We start from the raw sequence: 17,825 nt of genomic DNA on the forward strand, positions 1-17,825 counted from the left end.
GTAAAAATGTGACGTTGTGCAACAATGCTGCCGTAAAAAAATGTCATCAAGAAACAATGTCGCCGTGCACAAGTGAAGCCGTGCAAAAATGACCCTGCGTGCATAAGTGACCCTTCCTGCAAAAGTGACGCTCGTGCAAAAGTGACGCTCGTGCAAAAGTGACCTGTTACCAATCTTATTACTTCTTAGGTTATTTTAATTGAATTTTTTTATTTAACAACAAAAAAAAGCTCAAAAAGTTTGGTTATAGGACCTGAAGCACGAAAAAGTTTGGTAATCGAGTTATTCGAGTCATAGTCATATACACTCAGACTTAACGGATACAGCAAACTCTAATGTTTAGTATTATAATTTGAATTTACTTTATTTCTAACTTTTGTAACTTAGATTTATTAAAATAGTTTTAACTAAGATTTATTTTTTCTGATAAGATTTAGATGGGATAATGTTGTAAATATTATGCCGTGCGAAATAAATGTCTGTACGAGGAAATGACGACTCGACCAAAAATGAAACCTGTGTAAAATTGATGCCATGCATTCTTGACCAGTACTTATAAAAATACAGACCAGCCTGAAATGGGGAGGAGTATGTTTAAAAGGCTACTAAAATAAAAACCATTTTATTTACTGGCAATTTCAATTTAACTAAATGAAAAAATAAAAAGAGAACTAAAAAGTGCATTTAAACAGAAAAATCTAGTAACATAGCTAAAGTTGTTTAGAAATACTTCAACTAATAGATAAAGAGGTTATTTTTCTGGACTTTATTTCTTTAATTTGTGCTATAAAAGTTCTAATATAAACTTATGTTAAGTCTAACAGTATTTTTTGAATATGTGTTGGCAATGGGTTTCTGAGAGTTTTTAAAACCCATTAGGTCCCTACATCATCAGGCCAATTTACGTATAGTACTTGATATTATAGTGTTAAAACTTTGGAATTATTCTGATTGTATGTTAATTTTAATTTTAACTGATGTGTAAATCATTTTATTTTTTGTAAAAAGTTTCCAATACAAACAAATGGACTGCAAATTTTTTTGGGTCAATTTTCTTAGAAATTTTAAAATTCACTGAAAATCTGTCTCCTCATTCAAGCAATCTTCTTGAAATTTTCAGCAAATGTTCCTTATAGTAAAAGAAAAAAGGTTGCTTATGAGTTTTAATAATTAAAAAAAAAATCACAAGAATTAAAAAAATGTCTGTTAAAGTCCAAAGTAACGTTCTTTGTTATTTTATAAAGATAAGACTGAAAGTATGAAGAGGATCGCTTGAAAAATGTAGGAGAAGATAGATTTTAAATAAAATTGTCTTTTTTTGCTGTTTTAGTTTTCCTTTCCCATAGGGAACCTATAAGCGGCCCGACTTTAACTGATCGTATCTTAAAAATATTTTGAATTTTTTAAAACAATAAAAAGCATCTTCAAGCTTAGAAAAAACTCTATAAAAAAAGATTAACTTGTGAAAAACATGGCTTATCCCCACCTATGGCCTTTAATGAAGTTGTTTTCAACATTTCAGTTTATCTTACATTTTCACAAAATTATTAAACTGAAAGTTCATCTTGTACATTTAAAAAAAACATAAATCTGAATAACTATCATTAGTTTGTAAAATAAGCAGGGTTGCCACTTTACCTGGAAAAACCTGGAATTTGACAATTTTGGCAAAAAAACCTGGAATTTTTTAAGTTTGAGTTTTTCTTAATTTTTATAAAAAAGATAAAATTAAAATACCTATAGTTTTTATAACTTATAAATCTGTAATTTTGTCTAACTTCGTTGTTATGGAAACAATAGTGTTTTAACATTAACTTTTTGTTGATATTGTTAGTGAGTGGAAGTCATTAGGAAAAAAATAAAAGCATAACTTTGTTACTTGTAACAAAAATATTACAAATTTTTTAAAGAAAAATTGAAGTTAACTCAAAGCGTTCTTAAGTAATGAGTATAATGAGTACCTATAATTTATTCTAACAGTTTATTACTAACAAAATAATGTTTTATTTCTATATTTGCATATAGGAGATCCTCTATTGTTGTAGACAAATCTTATTCAAATACAATCAAATATATCAACAACTGAGGATCTCCTATACACAAATATAGGAGTGAAACATTGTTTTGTTAGTAATAAACTGTTTAAATAAATATTAGATAAAAATCTCCTTAAAGACATTTAAGTCGAGAACTTTGAATTGTTTAATTTAAAACAAGTTACAATAGTATAATGAGTATGTAAGAATGAGTATTTTGAGAAGAAGTCAGTTTTATTGCAGTGAGCCTTAAGTCAAGACCTTCCAGATGTAGTTCCAGAATTAACTTTATTACTATTTTTTATATTTTTATTGTAAAGTTTTATTTGTTAACAATGTTTACTTTTTATAACTAGTTTCTGATTTAAATTTTAATAGTAAAGTATCTTTTTATTCCAAACATTCCTAAATATCCTTCTCTAGGATATAAATTGTTTTTAAAAATTTCTTTTAGATTTAAGGATTTAAATTTTTTTAAGGATAAGTGTTGTTTTTTATTTTATGTTATCTTTACCTACAACTTACATTCTGTTGATTACTTTTTCATAAATTTTATTAGTAATATCAAGACACTGTAAATAAAATAACAAACTTTTTAAGTCATAGATAAAAATAAGAAATAGTTTTATTTATATTTTTTTGTTATTAAAGGAATAAAATATTTAAAGAGACTGTCAGCTTTTTGAAGGACAGTAAATGATTTAAAATACTTAACAAGTTTTGTTAGACAATAGTATTTATTATAATTTATATTTATTTTATAAAATTTGGAAAGTTTGTTATTTTTTTTATATAATAAAATTTTTTGTATATAGTTTTATAGTTAAGTAAAGTATTTAAAGTTTATCAATTACAAAAAAATTATAAAATAGTTTTTAGAAAAATAGTAAGTTATAACAAATCTTAGTTCTGCATACTTGTTAAACTTTATTTCAGTTCTAGCACTTACTTCTAGGACTTAGTTCTTGTTTAAAAAAATAAAATTATTGCAACTTTGCAACTTTTAGAATATCAAATAATCATTTAATAAAACAGTTTAAGAAGAATTAATAAAAGATAACACGTTCAAACTAAGAAAAAATTTAAGTAGACTTTTAGCTATTTGTATTAAACCAACATAACGGCTTTGGAACAACCATCTTAGAAGAATTTGGTACAGGTTCCAATATAACTAAATAAATTGCAATACTTACAGTAACTCTTAAGTAACTTGTATCTTTTAAACAGCAGTTTTTTGAAATAAATATTAACTTACTACTAAAATTTTTCAAAAAAAGATGTGTGTTCAAAAACCTGGAAGAAAATCTGAACAACCTGGAAGAAATTTGAAAAATCTGGAAACATTTTTGAAAAAACAAGTGGCAACCCTAAAAAAGTAGTATTTAAAAAATAACTAATTTATATTTCTAAACAGCTTTATTATTTAAGAATGATTTTACAAGAACTAGGAACAAACCCTATATCTAGTCCCCAACAAGCACAATCTCCGGTGAATGGCAGCATCCATCAGGCAGTCTCAACCATTGACAAATGCTTGCAGGGTGACAGAGAAATTGTAGATCTTGCTCAGAAGCTCGGGGTTAACTCATCATGTAAGTTTGCCTCTAAGTTGATTTTTTTTTCTCCTAGTAAATAATTCCTATACATTTCTTTATGGTTTAGTAATTGTTTTATTCTATAATAACTGAATAACATGGTTGCTACTCCCTAAGACTATTTTGAAGTTTTTTAAAACCTCAGGCTGACTTTTGGTAGTTAATTTTTGTTTGTTGTAAACCTCAGAATAACTTTTACTTTTTTTGGTTTTCATAAAGTTCCTACATACTGGATTTTCATGGGTATTTTCAACTTTATGAAAAATTACTAAATTTCCCTTGATAATTTCAAAAAAAATCATTAAAACTACAAGTTTCTTAAAAAATTTTTTTTTGCCTATTACTGAACTATTTTAAAATATGTATAATTGTTTATAGCGATTATTTTAATTTTTTGAATGATTAAAAATAAGTTAGGTATGTTTTTATATCTATATTTAAATTTGTTGAATTCTTAAAATAATAAATGAATTGATTGAGATGACAGTTTTCTTTTTTACCAATTTAAGTCAGAATTAAAAGGACTAGTTAGTTTTTCTAAACTCTATTTAGTTTAGCAATTTCAAAAAAATACTTTTTTATAATTGTTTATTTTTAACTTATAAAATCAATCAATTTATGATTCATGGCACACTATTCTAAATGAACAGTCTTTTAAAAACTCAAATTACTATTTGTTCAACAGTGAGTGAATATAGGCTTATTGTAAACTTTATCAATTGACATACTATGACATTTTTTAGTGTCTTTAACATTTGTTCTAAAATGATACATTACTTAAAATTTAATGCTAATGAGAACAATAAATATGTAACAATCAAAAATAATTGACATTTAGTTTTGAGATAGAATGCAGTTTTATTTTATTACATATTTTTCTTTTAATGCATGTTTTTAGTATGGATAAAAGTTTAAAAGTTTTTCACTGTAGCTACAATACTCTTGACTTCATTATATAAACATTTCAGTTAGATTCTGAAAAACTAAATTTCTTCAAAAACTTTTCAATATTCCTTTATCAAGTTAAAGTTGTTTTATCTACTAAGCTCAAATAATGCTATCATAATTTATACAGTTTATGAATTAATTACAAAAAGTTAAGCTAGTATTGTTCTTAAATAAAACAAAAATTAATTTTACCTAAAAATAAAACAGTCTCAGCAGTTTGTAGTGGTATGCAAGTTGATGATTATCCTGTTCATCAGTTACCTCTAGTGACAAATGTGAAAAGGGTTCCTTTGCCTGCTGAACTTATGGAGCAATTTAACCGTTGGTTGTTATTTTGATTACAAAATACTTACTTGTTTATAAAAATAATATTTTATTTGTTAAATTAAAATGATTAAATAATTTTGAACTGTTTTTATCTGATATGTAATTTGTTTTTATATCACTTTAAAAAATAAAATTTAATGTCATAAGTAGCTTGCAAGCTACACTCCCATTTTGTACTAAAGTTCGCTTCATCATTAAAAAAAAAAAGTTGATTAAGGTTTTTTACAGGGATGACACACACTTAGGATAACCAAGACTAATTTAAGATTTTTGAAAATTAAGGCTGACTGAGGCTTGTTTGATTTTTTTCAGTAAAACTCGGACTAGTTTAGATACTTTGATAAAATCTCAGGATTTTTTTTTGTAACATATTATTTTTAATATGTTTTTATAAGGTGCTTTTGTTATTATTTGTATTTCTTTAGGCCTATAAGCTTAATTTTTGCAGTAATTATTTTTGGATTTTGTAAGTTTATTTTTATTCAGTTTGGCTATACATTAAGGCCACTTAATAGTAGTTTGATGTAACTCAGGTTAGTTTTTGGTCACTTAGGCTGGCTTTTTTGCTTCAAGGAGTGACAATTGTTTTTATTACTAATTTATTGAAAACTCTTTACATACAATAAATCTTATTTGTTGATGTCTTTTTAAGATTCCTAACTTTTAATTCGATGCTTATATTTAGCAACATAGCTTTATGTTATACAAAAATTTACTGTTACAAATTAAGTTTTATGGTTTATTTAATAAAAAATATCGAAATTTTTAAAAATATTGAAACTTCTTTTTCTTGTTGCAATAAGTTTTAAATGACTATTTAAAATGAAATATTATTTTTTTTTATATTACACCTTACATGTAAACATATATAAACGTTTTTTATTCCAAATTTACTTAACGTCAATCTTCTTTATTAAGCATCTAAACTCAAATTTTAGGAAGTGTTTCTTGTGATATAAAAAAAAACTATTGTAATACTTTTGAAAAAAAAAATTATACTTAAACTTTCTCAAACTAACCAAAACTTTGCAATAAGCAATCCTATTGTGAGAACAATTGCAAAAAGTATAAAGAAGCAAGGTTGCTACTAAAAACCTGGAATTTGTAAAATTTTGAAAAAAAAACATGAATTTTGAACAACTATCACTAAAAAAATCTAGGAAAACCTGGAATTTAAACAACTTATACATGTTAAGTAGAAAATTTCGATTTGAAACAAAAAACCTATAGTATAGATAAAATTTTTGTCCTCAGGATTTTTTTTTAATTAAAAAAGCTTTTAAAGAAGTGTTAAGATATCTTTTCAATGTTTTAATACTATTTAACACAGTTTTTAACCTTAAACTTAATTTTATACTAAAAATAATTTTATACTAAAAATATAACCTAAAACGTGTAATTTTAAAAACCTTGAGAAAATTTGCCAAAAACATTTGGCAACTCTGTAGGTAGAAGGTATAATTTTAATGAAGTATTTTTTTTCGCTTTATTAATTGATCCTTTCATATAGAACCTATCAAAGTCTCCGACTTTGTACCATAACATCTCATAATCAAGATTTAATTTTAAATAAGTTAAAAAGCAACTGCCACCCAGTTTAAGATCTTTAAATGAAATAAACTTCTGAAAACATTACCATACCTCTCTAGTCCTTTTACAATTATCTAATATTTCTTTTTGATCCAGTCTTCTGTTTAAGTTGCACAGGTTTTGACTTCTGAACGTTACACAATTAACAAAATAAAAATAGTATTAAAATACTAAGTTATAGTTAAAATTAGTTAAAAAATATAATGGTAACATAATTCAATTCGAAAACCATGTAAGTTTGATGCACAATATTTTAAAATTGTTGTATATTTTTTATAATGTTATAATCAAAGGACATTTAAGTTTTTTATTATTTTTTATTTATAGCATAAAATAGTAAAGTTATGGCATTAGTTGAATTTTTTGTGTCACAGCTTTGTTTTCATGACAGATATGCAGTGCAACTGTGTTATTGGACTGTTTCCTGAAATCAATAGAGCCTGGCTTACTGTTGATTCCGATATTTTTTTATGGAAGTATAAACAACAAGCTGATGATCTTGCTTATTTTGATGGTTTAAAAGAAACAATTATATCTGTTGCCCTTGTAAAGCCTAAGCCTGGTTAGTTTTTTGTCTAGTACTATTATATTTTGTAAAAATAAATCAAGAATATTTTTAAAAATCACTGCTTTAAAATTTTTGCTATATATATTTTATACATAAAGTTTAAGCACAACAGTTGAAATTGCTGTATGTTTTTTAGTTATTCATAGACAAAATTGAATTAATCAATAACTGAAAAACTTTCTAAAGGTAATTATGTCTGCAGAGAGAGAGCTCTAAAGTTAGTTATTAGTGTACATTGCCCTTTATAGTACAATGAAACGCTGTGTATTTTCATAAACTGTAATGTAAAACGGTGCATAGTTATATAAAGGGTAGGAAAAATTTTACCGGAATTGTTTTAAAATATAAATTTTATTACTTAATTTAAGACTCATGATACAAAATTTATTGTTGTATACTAAATGTGTTTCACGTCACTACGTTTACTAATTTTATTACAATTTGTTAATCAAATAACTAATTGTTAAGTCATTTTTGGAGTTTATAGTGCGAGAACGCCAATATCAAAGATAAAAGTATCGAAATCCATAGGTTATATTTTGGTGAGGAAATAGAACGTTTGAAAAGAGGACACCCTTGCTGACAAGAAGTAACATCAACGCCTTTTGAGAGAGGGTAACGAAGTACCTAAAAACTAATTAGGAAAATAGTAAAAACTAACTTATTCAATTTACTCCATTTAAATTGAATAAGCTTAAGCATTTTACAGTTTTTTAAAGAAAATAGAGCTGAGAGAGCTGCTTATTTTTTAAATTTCTGAAATCCGGCAAGCAGAAATGTGAAATAGTTTTTTCATATAAAAGACTGAAGGTAAAGTTCAACTAACAAAGCAAAAGAGTGCTGGACTAACATTCAGAGAATGAATGCCGCCAAAAGTCAGTGTATCTGTAACAGCTTGGGCTGCAGTGTCAAAAACTTAATATTTTCTGATATTTGTAAAATAGTGTGTCAAAGTCAACTCATATATTTAACGTACAGTACTTGATCAAATTTTTGCTCCTGCCTTGCCTAATATAAAAGAACATTTCATTAACTTCATCCTCAAACAGGACATAGCTCCCTCTCACACCTCCATTAAAACCTAAGCTTGGTTCAAAGGCAATTTTCTCCGGTTTCGGAGCGTGGAATTGTGGCTTCCATCATCAGCTGATCTCTACTCAATGGAGTTCAGTTTTTAGTCCATGTTGGAAACAAGCGCCTGTTGCTCTTAACACACAACTGTTTTGTCTTTGGTTAAAACTATTGTCAAAGAAGAAGTTGCGTGCAGTAGTAGAGAGTTTGATATGACTCATTAAATGAGTAATTACTGTTGAAGAAGGGCATATTGAAACATAGATTGTGTTTTTGTTTTGTGAGGCTTTGAAATACAATATGAAGTATGAAATTTTTGTTTTCATTGCAGAAAAGACGTTCAATACTTTTCGGAATTTTTGCAACACAAGCATTAATTAAATCTTTAGTGAACTAAATATTATCTCAAAACACTTAATAAATTTTATAATTTCTTTAAAAGTCATACAACAACTTTTAGACCTATTGATTTTTTACTTTTTTTAAAATTTATCAATGGTTTACAGTTACATACTATAAAAAAAAAGTTGAAAAAATAAGTCTTCGTGCACTTTCTATTAATTGAAATATCAGTTAATGTTAAACTTGGAATTTAAATACTCTCTATAAAATCCTGTATTGTAGAATCTTAAATCTGTAAAAACGCATGGAGAGAATTTTCATAGCTTATTTTCTGTTACATAAAAAAAAAAACTTTAAGTTTTTAAGAAATGTTCTTGTCAGTATTAGAAACAACTTGTTGAAGCGAATAAAAAAAAAGTTTAAGTCATTTTATGACCGAAAAAAATAGTAAATATTTTCTTCATATAATTTCTTTTAGAAGTTGTTATATTTGTTCCCTAAAAGTTGTTTATAGTTTATAAAAAAAAGATTGATAAGTTTTAAAACGATTGCTCAAAAACTGTAGGTATAATTTAAGTGATTTATTTTATTTTCCTTTTTAGTTTGAGCCTTCCATAATGAACTTATTTAATTTTCTATTTTTGATTGTATATATCTCAAAAATTGTTATGAGTTTAAAAAACAGTAAAATAAATTCAAAACGGTAGCTTAGTTATATATGTAAAAGTTAAGATTAACTTTGAATAAAAATCATTATCTCCCTATGGCCTTATTTAAATATCTATCCACAATTGTAAATTTCAACCAATACTATTAAATAATTTAATACTTTTGTATGATATTAAAAAATATTCATATTAAGGCTTTCTTAATTCTGAAGTAAAAAAAAATGTGTATTTTCAGGGTTGCTAAAAAACCTAGAGTCCTTAAAAAACCTAGAAGTTGAAAATTTAAGCAAAACAAGTCCTGGAATTTTTTTTTTATGTATTAAATGACAAAATTTTGATTATATTCAAAAAATCTATTATAAAGATAATTTTTTTTTGTATTTTTTATTGTATTAAAGAAAAATTTGTAATTTTTTCACTCAACATATTTAAGTGGCTTTACAGTACCTTTTCAATACTGTAATTTTTTACCTTAAGTTTAATTTTTTACTAAAAATAAACCAAAAAACTTGTTTTTTAAAACCTTTAGAAAATTCAGAAAAAATTGAAGAAATTTATAAAAACCTTTGATATCCCTGACATTGTAGAGGTTGCAAATATAAATAATTTGATTTTTCTACTATAAATTATAGAATTTAATTTTAATTTATATTTGTTTTATGTATTAAAAAATAAACAGGAATATTCAAGGCACATGTCAAATACTTATTGGTTCTCACCACTCCGTTAGATGTTGCTATACTTGGTGTATCTTTTCAATCCAATGGTTTTTACTTTTTTGTCTATAAAGTTTACTGGCTTTTACTTTTAACTTCATTTTTAGATCAATGTCTGTAAACGATATTTTTTTGTGTTTAGTTTTATAATTATTAAAACAAAGTTAACAGAATATAGTAACTAATTAATTATTAACAGTTTTTTATGAAAGTAAGAGTAGTATTGTACTTTCTAGAACCTAAGTTTTAGTAAAAATTAATTGTTATATCTATAATGGTCATGTAACCTTGATTATGTATTTATTTCTAAGGTCATTTTTTGCATTATAATTTATTAATATTAAATAAACTGACTTTTTTACATTTAGTTTTGCGTCTCAAATTATATATCTTATACCTTCCCCTTATATTTTGTATAACATGATTTTGTTAATTTTTAACAGATATTAATAGTGATATGTATTTATTGAATGAACCACTCTTCTCTTTACCTACTGATTCTACATACTTCACAACAACTGTTGGCACAACCAACACAGGCAGAATATTCAGTGGAGGTAAAGATGGGTGCTTGTATGAAATTCAATACCACGTTGGTTAAAAAATTTGCAACAATTTGTAATTTTAAAATTGTAATCAAAGTTATTAGACCTAGTAATCTACTGGGTCCGATTTTTTTTTTCACAACAAAATCTAGCTGTATCCAGTATATACTTTGAACTTAGTTTTATAATTTTTTTATATATAATAAGGGTGAAAAACTTTTCTAGTCAATGTGAAACCACTATTAAGTTTTCTTTTATGGACTATCTTAGACGAGATTATTTCCTGAATATTTTACTATACGTTTCTGCTGCAAGCGGAATGACTGTGTAGGGTAAAGTTTACCAAAATAATTTTCATAATTATCGAACCGGCAGAAATTAAAAAAAGTAATTGCTAATTCTTTATTAGATATTACCCACTTTTGGAAACCCTGGTCTATGAGGTATCTGTTTAGGGTATGCAGCAGACAAGTCCTTATATTTATGACTTACACTACTACTAATAATTTAATATTTACTTACTAATTGCTACTTTCTAAAAACTAGGCACAAAAAAATAGTGAAAACTTTTCTATTAAAAATAAAACAATGCATATAATAAAATTATAAAAGTTATGCTTTAATTATGCAAATAATACCTTTGAATTTACTTTAAACTGAATAAAACCTTTGCAAAAAAATTAAGGGAAAAGTGTTAAGAAATCTGAAAGCTAAAATGAAATCTAAATATTTAACTTGAAATTAAAATTCACTTACAAAAAACTGATGTTGTTAAAGAAAAGACTTAGTTTAAAAAGAATGAAAAAAATAGAATAATTTACATAAGACCCAGGTCGCGTTGAACTTGACATAGCGAGTATAACATTATAAAATACAACATTTGTAAATAGCTTTTTACTATAAATTTGTTATAGGCAACAAAAATTTTAGTTTTTTTTTTTTTGAAGCAAAATTTTCTTTAATTTACAACTTTAAGGGATTAAAGCACATTAAGTTTTAAGTTTTATATTAAAGCATTTACCTTTTAAGTTTTTAGTATTTAAATTCATTTTATCAGGAGAAATGCTTTAAGTGTTTTTTTTTTATGTGTAGCTGTCCTGTTTTAAACATATATTTATGTGTGGTCTGTGATAACTGTTAACACAAACATATGATTCTAAGAAATCATCTAGTAAACATTATTTTGTTTGAATCTCATTTTATTAAATTTTTAGGCAGGTAGTTCATGGTTTGGAGGAAACTGCTGTAAAATTAACCACTCGAGAAGTCGTTTTTCATTTTTGATACCTTCTGCTGTGTCGCAACTATGGATTAACGAAAATGGTTTATTTTATTTTTCGTATCAAGTTGTTTTTCAAATTATTAAATAAAACAAAAGTAAATGTAACTTATTATTCTGGAAAAATTTCTTATTTTCAGTATTTCTTCTAGTTAAAATAAGTTATAAACAATATAATTTCGGTAAAAAATATTTGAAATAAGTTGCAAACATAAAATTTTGCAGATTCAATAGCACAAATAGTTGTTGATGAAACAAGAAACATTTTGTATACAAGATCTGAGAAAGGAAGTATAGGAGTGAGTTTAATGTTTGGTTTTTGAACAAGCTTTGAGTAAATTTTTATAATGTTATTTTATGAAGCAAGCTTAAAGAAAAATTATTAAAGTATTAATATTTATATTAGATTTAGGAAATAAATTACAACTTAAAACTTATATATTTTTATACATATTTCAATAACTATATCTTATAATATTTCATTGTCATTTCGACAGTTGAGTTGATATCATATTTTCAAATTTTGTTTATGATGTTTTTTAAATTTCAACTAATTTTTAAATTACAATTTTTTTTATAACAGGTGTTTGACTTGGGTGTTGATGGTACTACAACGGCAAGAGTTGCTTTAATTAGTTTATCTTTAATACAAAAGCGTGCAAGGCAAATACTAACTACTTCCGTCGAACAATCAAATTTAAGTGAACTAGTTACCATATGCCCTATCACTCTTCAGCAGACAAAATCTTTGAATTTAGTGGCCATAACACAGTCTGGCTAGTTATTATAATTCTTGGCTTTGGATAAGTTTACTTAATTTTTTTATAGTTACAGACACCTCTCGCAATTCTACGCTCTCGGATGGTTACGCTTTCTCGTCTAGTTACGCGTCTTAGAGTTCTCAAAAAAAAATTGAAAAATCTTTTTAGGCTTTTACGGGATTTTTTTTGGCAACAATAATGAAATTTATTTTTTAAAGAAGATTTCATGGTCATTTTATTTAAATAAATATTTAAAAAATAACTGTTTAAAATATAAATTAAGACGTTTGCTGATAAATATCCTAGCGAAACAAGGTCTCTGGAATATATAGTAATAACAAATTTAAACACTATTCTTTCTTTATTACACTAAAACATTTTTCTGTGTGTTAACGGGGCACACTTCAACGGAGCTCTGTAAAAAATAAATACTTTAAGGAAAGAATAGAAGCTAAAAAAGGTATATATATATGTAGGGTTGCCACTCGGTTAGGAAAAGTCGGAAAAAAATTTTTAAATGACAAAAGTCAGGGAAAAATAGGGGGTTTTGAAAAAATGTCAGGAAAAGTCAGGAAATTTGATAACATATTTTTAAAAAGTCAGATTTTGTCAGTTTAAATTAGTGATGTACCGGACTCACTATCCGGGTCCGGGTCCGGCCGGATATTGCCATTTTTGTCTGATATCCGGATCCGGCCAGATTCTAATTTGAAAAAAAAAGTCCGGATCCGGTTCCGGCCGGATTCTAATTTAAAAAACAAGTCCGGATCTGGTTCCGGCCGGATTCTAATTTGAAAAAAAAAAGTCCTGATCCGGCCGGATCCTAACAAAGATCCGGCCGGACCCGGATCTAGTTAGTAAAAAAGAGCATACTGAAAAGTATTTTTTCAAAATCAAACCCTAAGTAAATTATTAAGAGTCATTTTCGTCAGTTAAAACTAAACACCTACCGTGATTGGCTCATTTTGTACTTTTGACTTATTTACATTTGTTTACATTTAAACTATGAAATAAACATTTCAGAAATGCAACTTTTTACATATGTTGTAAAATTGAAAATTTTGAATGAATACTTGCATTATTTATTGTTTAAAGTTGAGCTCAGAGAATATTTAGAGTTAATACGGTTGAATGTACGAGCCAATGAGAATCATATGACGAAATGTTTCAAACTAAATACTGATGCAACAAAACATCAGAACATGACAGGCAGTTTATATGTAAGCAGTTAGTTAGTTTGGTGAGCAGCTTGAAGCAACAAAATATCTTGAACTTTTTTGTGAATGCTTATTGTAAGTAGTGTTTTGTTTTAAAAGTGAATATTTTAACTGATGTTTAATTGTCTTAATATTTAAGCCAGGTTTATAGTTTAATAGTTTTTTAAAAATTTTACAGTTTCCTGTCTACTAAAAGTTTTATTTAATTTTGAGTTAATTGTTTTAAGTCTTTTGATATCGATTTAAAGAGCTTTCAGTTTTTAAAGTGTTACCAAGTAATTAATAATTTTGTATATGCTAGTATTTCTTGTAATGTTTTATATAAAAGATTAATCACTCAAAACTGTCGTGTCTGATTATAGAAAGTAGTCTCAGTTAGAATTTAGTATTTGTTAGATATTAATTAAATAAAGTAGGATTTCAATATGATGGGTAGTACTAATAAGTTAAGTGTACCACAATCAGTCCACAACTTTACTACCAAATTGTCAACCTTAGCTAGCTGTTCTACTGATTATTAGATTAAAGTACTTTTTTCAGTTTTTAAAAACCTCATTCTGACTCAGGCTTGTTTATACTCACTCTAGATAGTTTTAATGACGTAAACAGTGGCAACCCTACTAGTTTGAATATTTTTGGGAATTTTAGAAAATCTTGGACTGCCTCAGGCTAGTTTAGTTTTTTATAAAAACTCAGGCTAGTTTTCTTTTAGATTTTGAATGGGTTTGAGCTGATCCAGTCTTCAACATTTTTTAATTTTCTAGTGTATTTTGTTCAAGAACTTGATTTCAGATATTTAATTGTAAATAACACCTAAATTTGTAAACCTTGTGGCTAGCTGTTCTACTTATTATTAGATTAAAGTTCTTTTTTTTCACTTTTTAAAAACCTCATTCTGACTCAGGCTAGTTAATACTAGTGATGTACCGGACTCACTATCCGGGTCCGGCCGGATATTGCCATTTTTGTCTGATATCCGGATCCGGCCGGATTCTAATTTGAAAAAAAAAGTCTGGATCCGGTTCCGGCCGGACTCTAATTTGAAAAAAAAGTCCGGATCCGGTTCCGGCCGGATTCTAATTTGAAAAAAAAGTCCGGGTCCGGTACATCACTAGTTTAAATTTACAAAATTCCTTGTTTTCCAAAGCCTTCAAATGGTAAAAATTAATTAAAAGTCCTTTAAAGTCAGAAAAAAATTTCAAAATTTTCCTAGAAATTTACAAAAATATTTAATTTTATATCCAATGCCTTCACCTGGTATAAATTAGTTAAAATATCCTTTATAAAACTGCAAAAATTTTCTATTAACATATTGAACAAGTACCCTACTTGAACAAGCAGATTTTGTAAGCTTTTTAGTATTGATGATCTGTAGCAAGGACACTTCCATAGTGAAACTGTGATATATACACAAAAGTTTATCTAGCATAATTTTAGAATCAAAGTGTTTTTTGTTTAAATAATTGAGTTCTTTATAACTAAGCAGTTAGTTTAGTATTTTATGTAACAAGTTAATGTGTATACTATACCTCTTTATAATTTTTTCAAAGTTGTTAAATTTATACAATAAGTTATAAGAGAGGTATATGCCAAGATTAAGTTTACTTATTGTTTGTTTTTTTTGTAGAGTAACTTAAGTTTTTAAAGTAAATAAGAGTATATTTATTTGTTATAGATTTTATACTAAATGATAAGAGAAAATATTTTATACAACAGATATATAGTTTACTTTTTTATGTCTTTTTTTTACAGTTACTAAAGTATATTATCTTAAATGGTTTTTAATTTAAGGATTTTGTATTAAATAGTTTGGGTAGTATTTAATTAAACTAAGTGAACAATTTATATAAGTAAAACTGATTTAGAAAAGTCAGGAAAATTTTGGTAAAAAGTCAGGAAAAGTCAGGAATTTTTTCTCAGCTTGATCAGTGGCAACCATAATATGTTTATTAAAAATGAACATGAATGATTTAAGATCATTGTAGATTTAATGGTTAATAATATATACAATACCTAATGTTAAGTCCGACTGTTATAATATTTTTAATTATTAAGTCTAAATTAGATAAAGTAAAGTAAAATGCATTTTTTTACGATTTATTCATGTAATCGTGGTTTTTTATTTAAATGTTTAGCAACGGTTAAATATTTTGATTCAGTATTTCTTGAACTTCATGTGAGTTGAATTATATTATAATTTGTGATTTAATTTTTGTTTACTTTACTTAATATAATACACAAACTAAACATGAAAAATATACATTTTAAAAATGATAACAAATTTAAACAGTATTCTTTCTTTACAGTATTTATTTTTATACAGAGCTCCGTTAAAGTATGTTAACCCGTTAACACACAGAAACATGTGTTAAGTGTAATAAAGAAATGAATACTGTTTAAATTTGTTATTATTTTTATAGAAGTATATTTTGCATGTTTAGTTTGTGATTTCCATAAGAATGTATTTGGTCTTTACATTTTATGTTTCTTAGTCCCCCTTAACATCAATTAAACAAAATGCAATGTTCATTTCCGCTAAACTAAATACTTATCATATGAAGTTTTTTTTCAACTCAAAAAACATTTTAATTTTTAGCTAATTTGTTCCTTGCCCACTAAAGATAGAACTTGTCTTGCATGGTATTATAGCAGGATTTCCCAAACTGAGTCATTACAGAAATTTAGGGGGTCATGAGGTCATAATTTGAAATTTACACTAGATGTTCTGGAGTTGATTATGAAAAGCAAAAAAAAACGTCTTGAGCGTTTTTAAAGTAGTTTTTTGAAGATCTTGTTGGAGGGGTCAAAGCTTTTTTATTTCTTTAAGGAGGGCCTTTTGAAAAAAAGTTTAGGAAACTCTGTATTAGAGAAAGATCTTTCTATAATATTATGCAAGACAAGTTCAATCTTAGGTGGGCAATGAAAAATGTAGAAAACAAATACTTTTTACTTACATTAAGATTTTTTATTAAGAGTTTTCACTTTTATGTACAACTTGAATAAAAATTTATTAGTAAACAAATAAAGTGGAAAGTCTTTAAACTGTATTTAATCAAATGCATTATAAGAAAACAGCCAATAAAGTAGGTATATTTACTACCTTTCATTTAGTTACGCACTTTTGCTGTGAACAAAAAGTGCGTAGATTCGCGAGAGGTAACTGTATTTATTCTGCATGATAAATACTTATTATAGTAGATCTAAAGGATATTATTCTGGATAATAATTTTTTTATAATTCTTGTAGCCCAGGGATCGAAAAACTGCGGCCCGTAAAAGGTACTACCTGCGGCCCGCAAAAAAAATTGAAGCTCTCCCTAGATATTCTGTCATTAAAATGTAGAGCAAAATCTTCTGAAACTATGACTGTGACCCGCGTATATTTTAATTTTGAAATTTGGCCTGCGACCACCAAATGCCTGTTTTAACCAAAAGCAAAAAAAAAAATGTATAAAATTCATAAACTCTAGTTTCTACACATATTAAAGACTAAATTTTTGATATTTATTTATCGCACCAGCAGTTTTTCATACGCGCCAGCAGTTTTTTTTTTGCGTTGTTCAAAAAATTGTAATTAAATACTTGTGAATTATTAGAATAAGTTAGAAAAATATTTTATTTACGTAGATTATTAAGTTGTTATTCTTTTTTTATAATAAGTTGATAATGTAGCCTTATTTTCACCAAAATTAAGTCATTATTGACAAAATGTCAGGATTTGTTAGAATAAATTCTAGAAAGTTTTTAGATTTATCAAATAAATTTGCTAGAGTAATATTTATATGATTTTTACTAATTTTATTGAAGATTTAAGTTTTTCATAACAGTACACATTTTTGATCTCAAGTTAATTTTATGTTTTTATTTGGATACAGGAATTAGATTGTACTTTGTAGTGTCTTCACAATCAGTTCAACAGTCGAAATGCAGACCTGATGGATTGTATCTGGTACACGTTAGACTTCCTCCTGGTTTTACTTCTTCATCTGTGAAAAGACCTGCCTCTGTACATGCAGCTAATTATCAGAACGGTTTGTTAAGTATATGTTTTTATTTTAAAGAAGTGGATTTAAAAAAAAATTAAAGTGCTTGGTGATAAAACGAAAATAGAAAAGAATTTATAAGCATTGTAAAAGATAAAAGTTTATGAATTTAATGTAAAA

At 26.3% G+C, this 17,825-nt stretch overlaps 1 protein-coding gene across 1 annotated transcript in view; it reads left to right on the plus strand.

The window, feature by feature from the left end:
- The first annotated feature begins 3,454 nt into the window (after positions 1 to 3,454).
- The window catches only part of LOC145835348 (nuclear pore complex protein Nup155-like), a 41,243-nt gene continuing 26,872 nt past the window's right edge, over positions 3,455 to 17,825 (plus strand). The window contains exons 1-9 of the mRNA XM_082942904.1: positions 3,455 to 3,628; positions 4,787 to 4,900; positions 6,888 to 7,058; positions 9,825 to 9,911; positions 10,305 to 10,453; positions 11,621 to 11,729; positions 11,911 to 11,984; positions 12,269 to 12,461; positions 17,538 to 17,693. Coding sequence (XP_082799030.1) covers positions 3,466 to 3,628; positions 4,787 to 4,900; positions 6,888 to 7,058; positions 9,825 to 9,911; positions 10,305 to 10,453; positions 11,621 to 11,729; positions 11,911 to 11,984; positions 12,269 to 12,461; positions 17,538 to 17,693 — 1,216 coding nt within the window. The 5' untranslated portion in view covers positions 3,455 to 3,465. The remainder of the gene's footprint in view (positions 3,629 to 4,786; positions 4,901 to 6,887; positions 7,059 to 9,824; positions 9,912 to 10,304; positions 10,454 to 11,620; positions 11,730 to 11,910; positions 11,985 to 12,268; positions 12,462 to 17,537; positions 17,694 to 17,825) is intronic.

This window comes from Thalia democratica, chromosome 5 (assembly GCF_965202585.1).
Source record: "Thalia democratica chromosome 5, ktThaDemo2.hap1.1, whole genome shotgun sequence".
Taxonomy (NCBI): Eukaryota; Metazoa; Chordata; class Thaliacea; order Salpida; family Salpidae; genus Thalia; species Thalia democratica.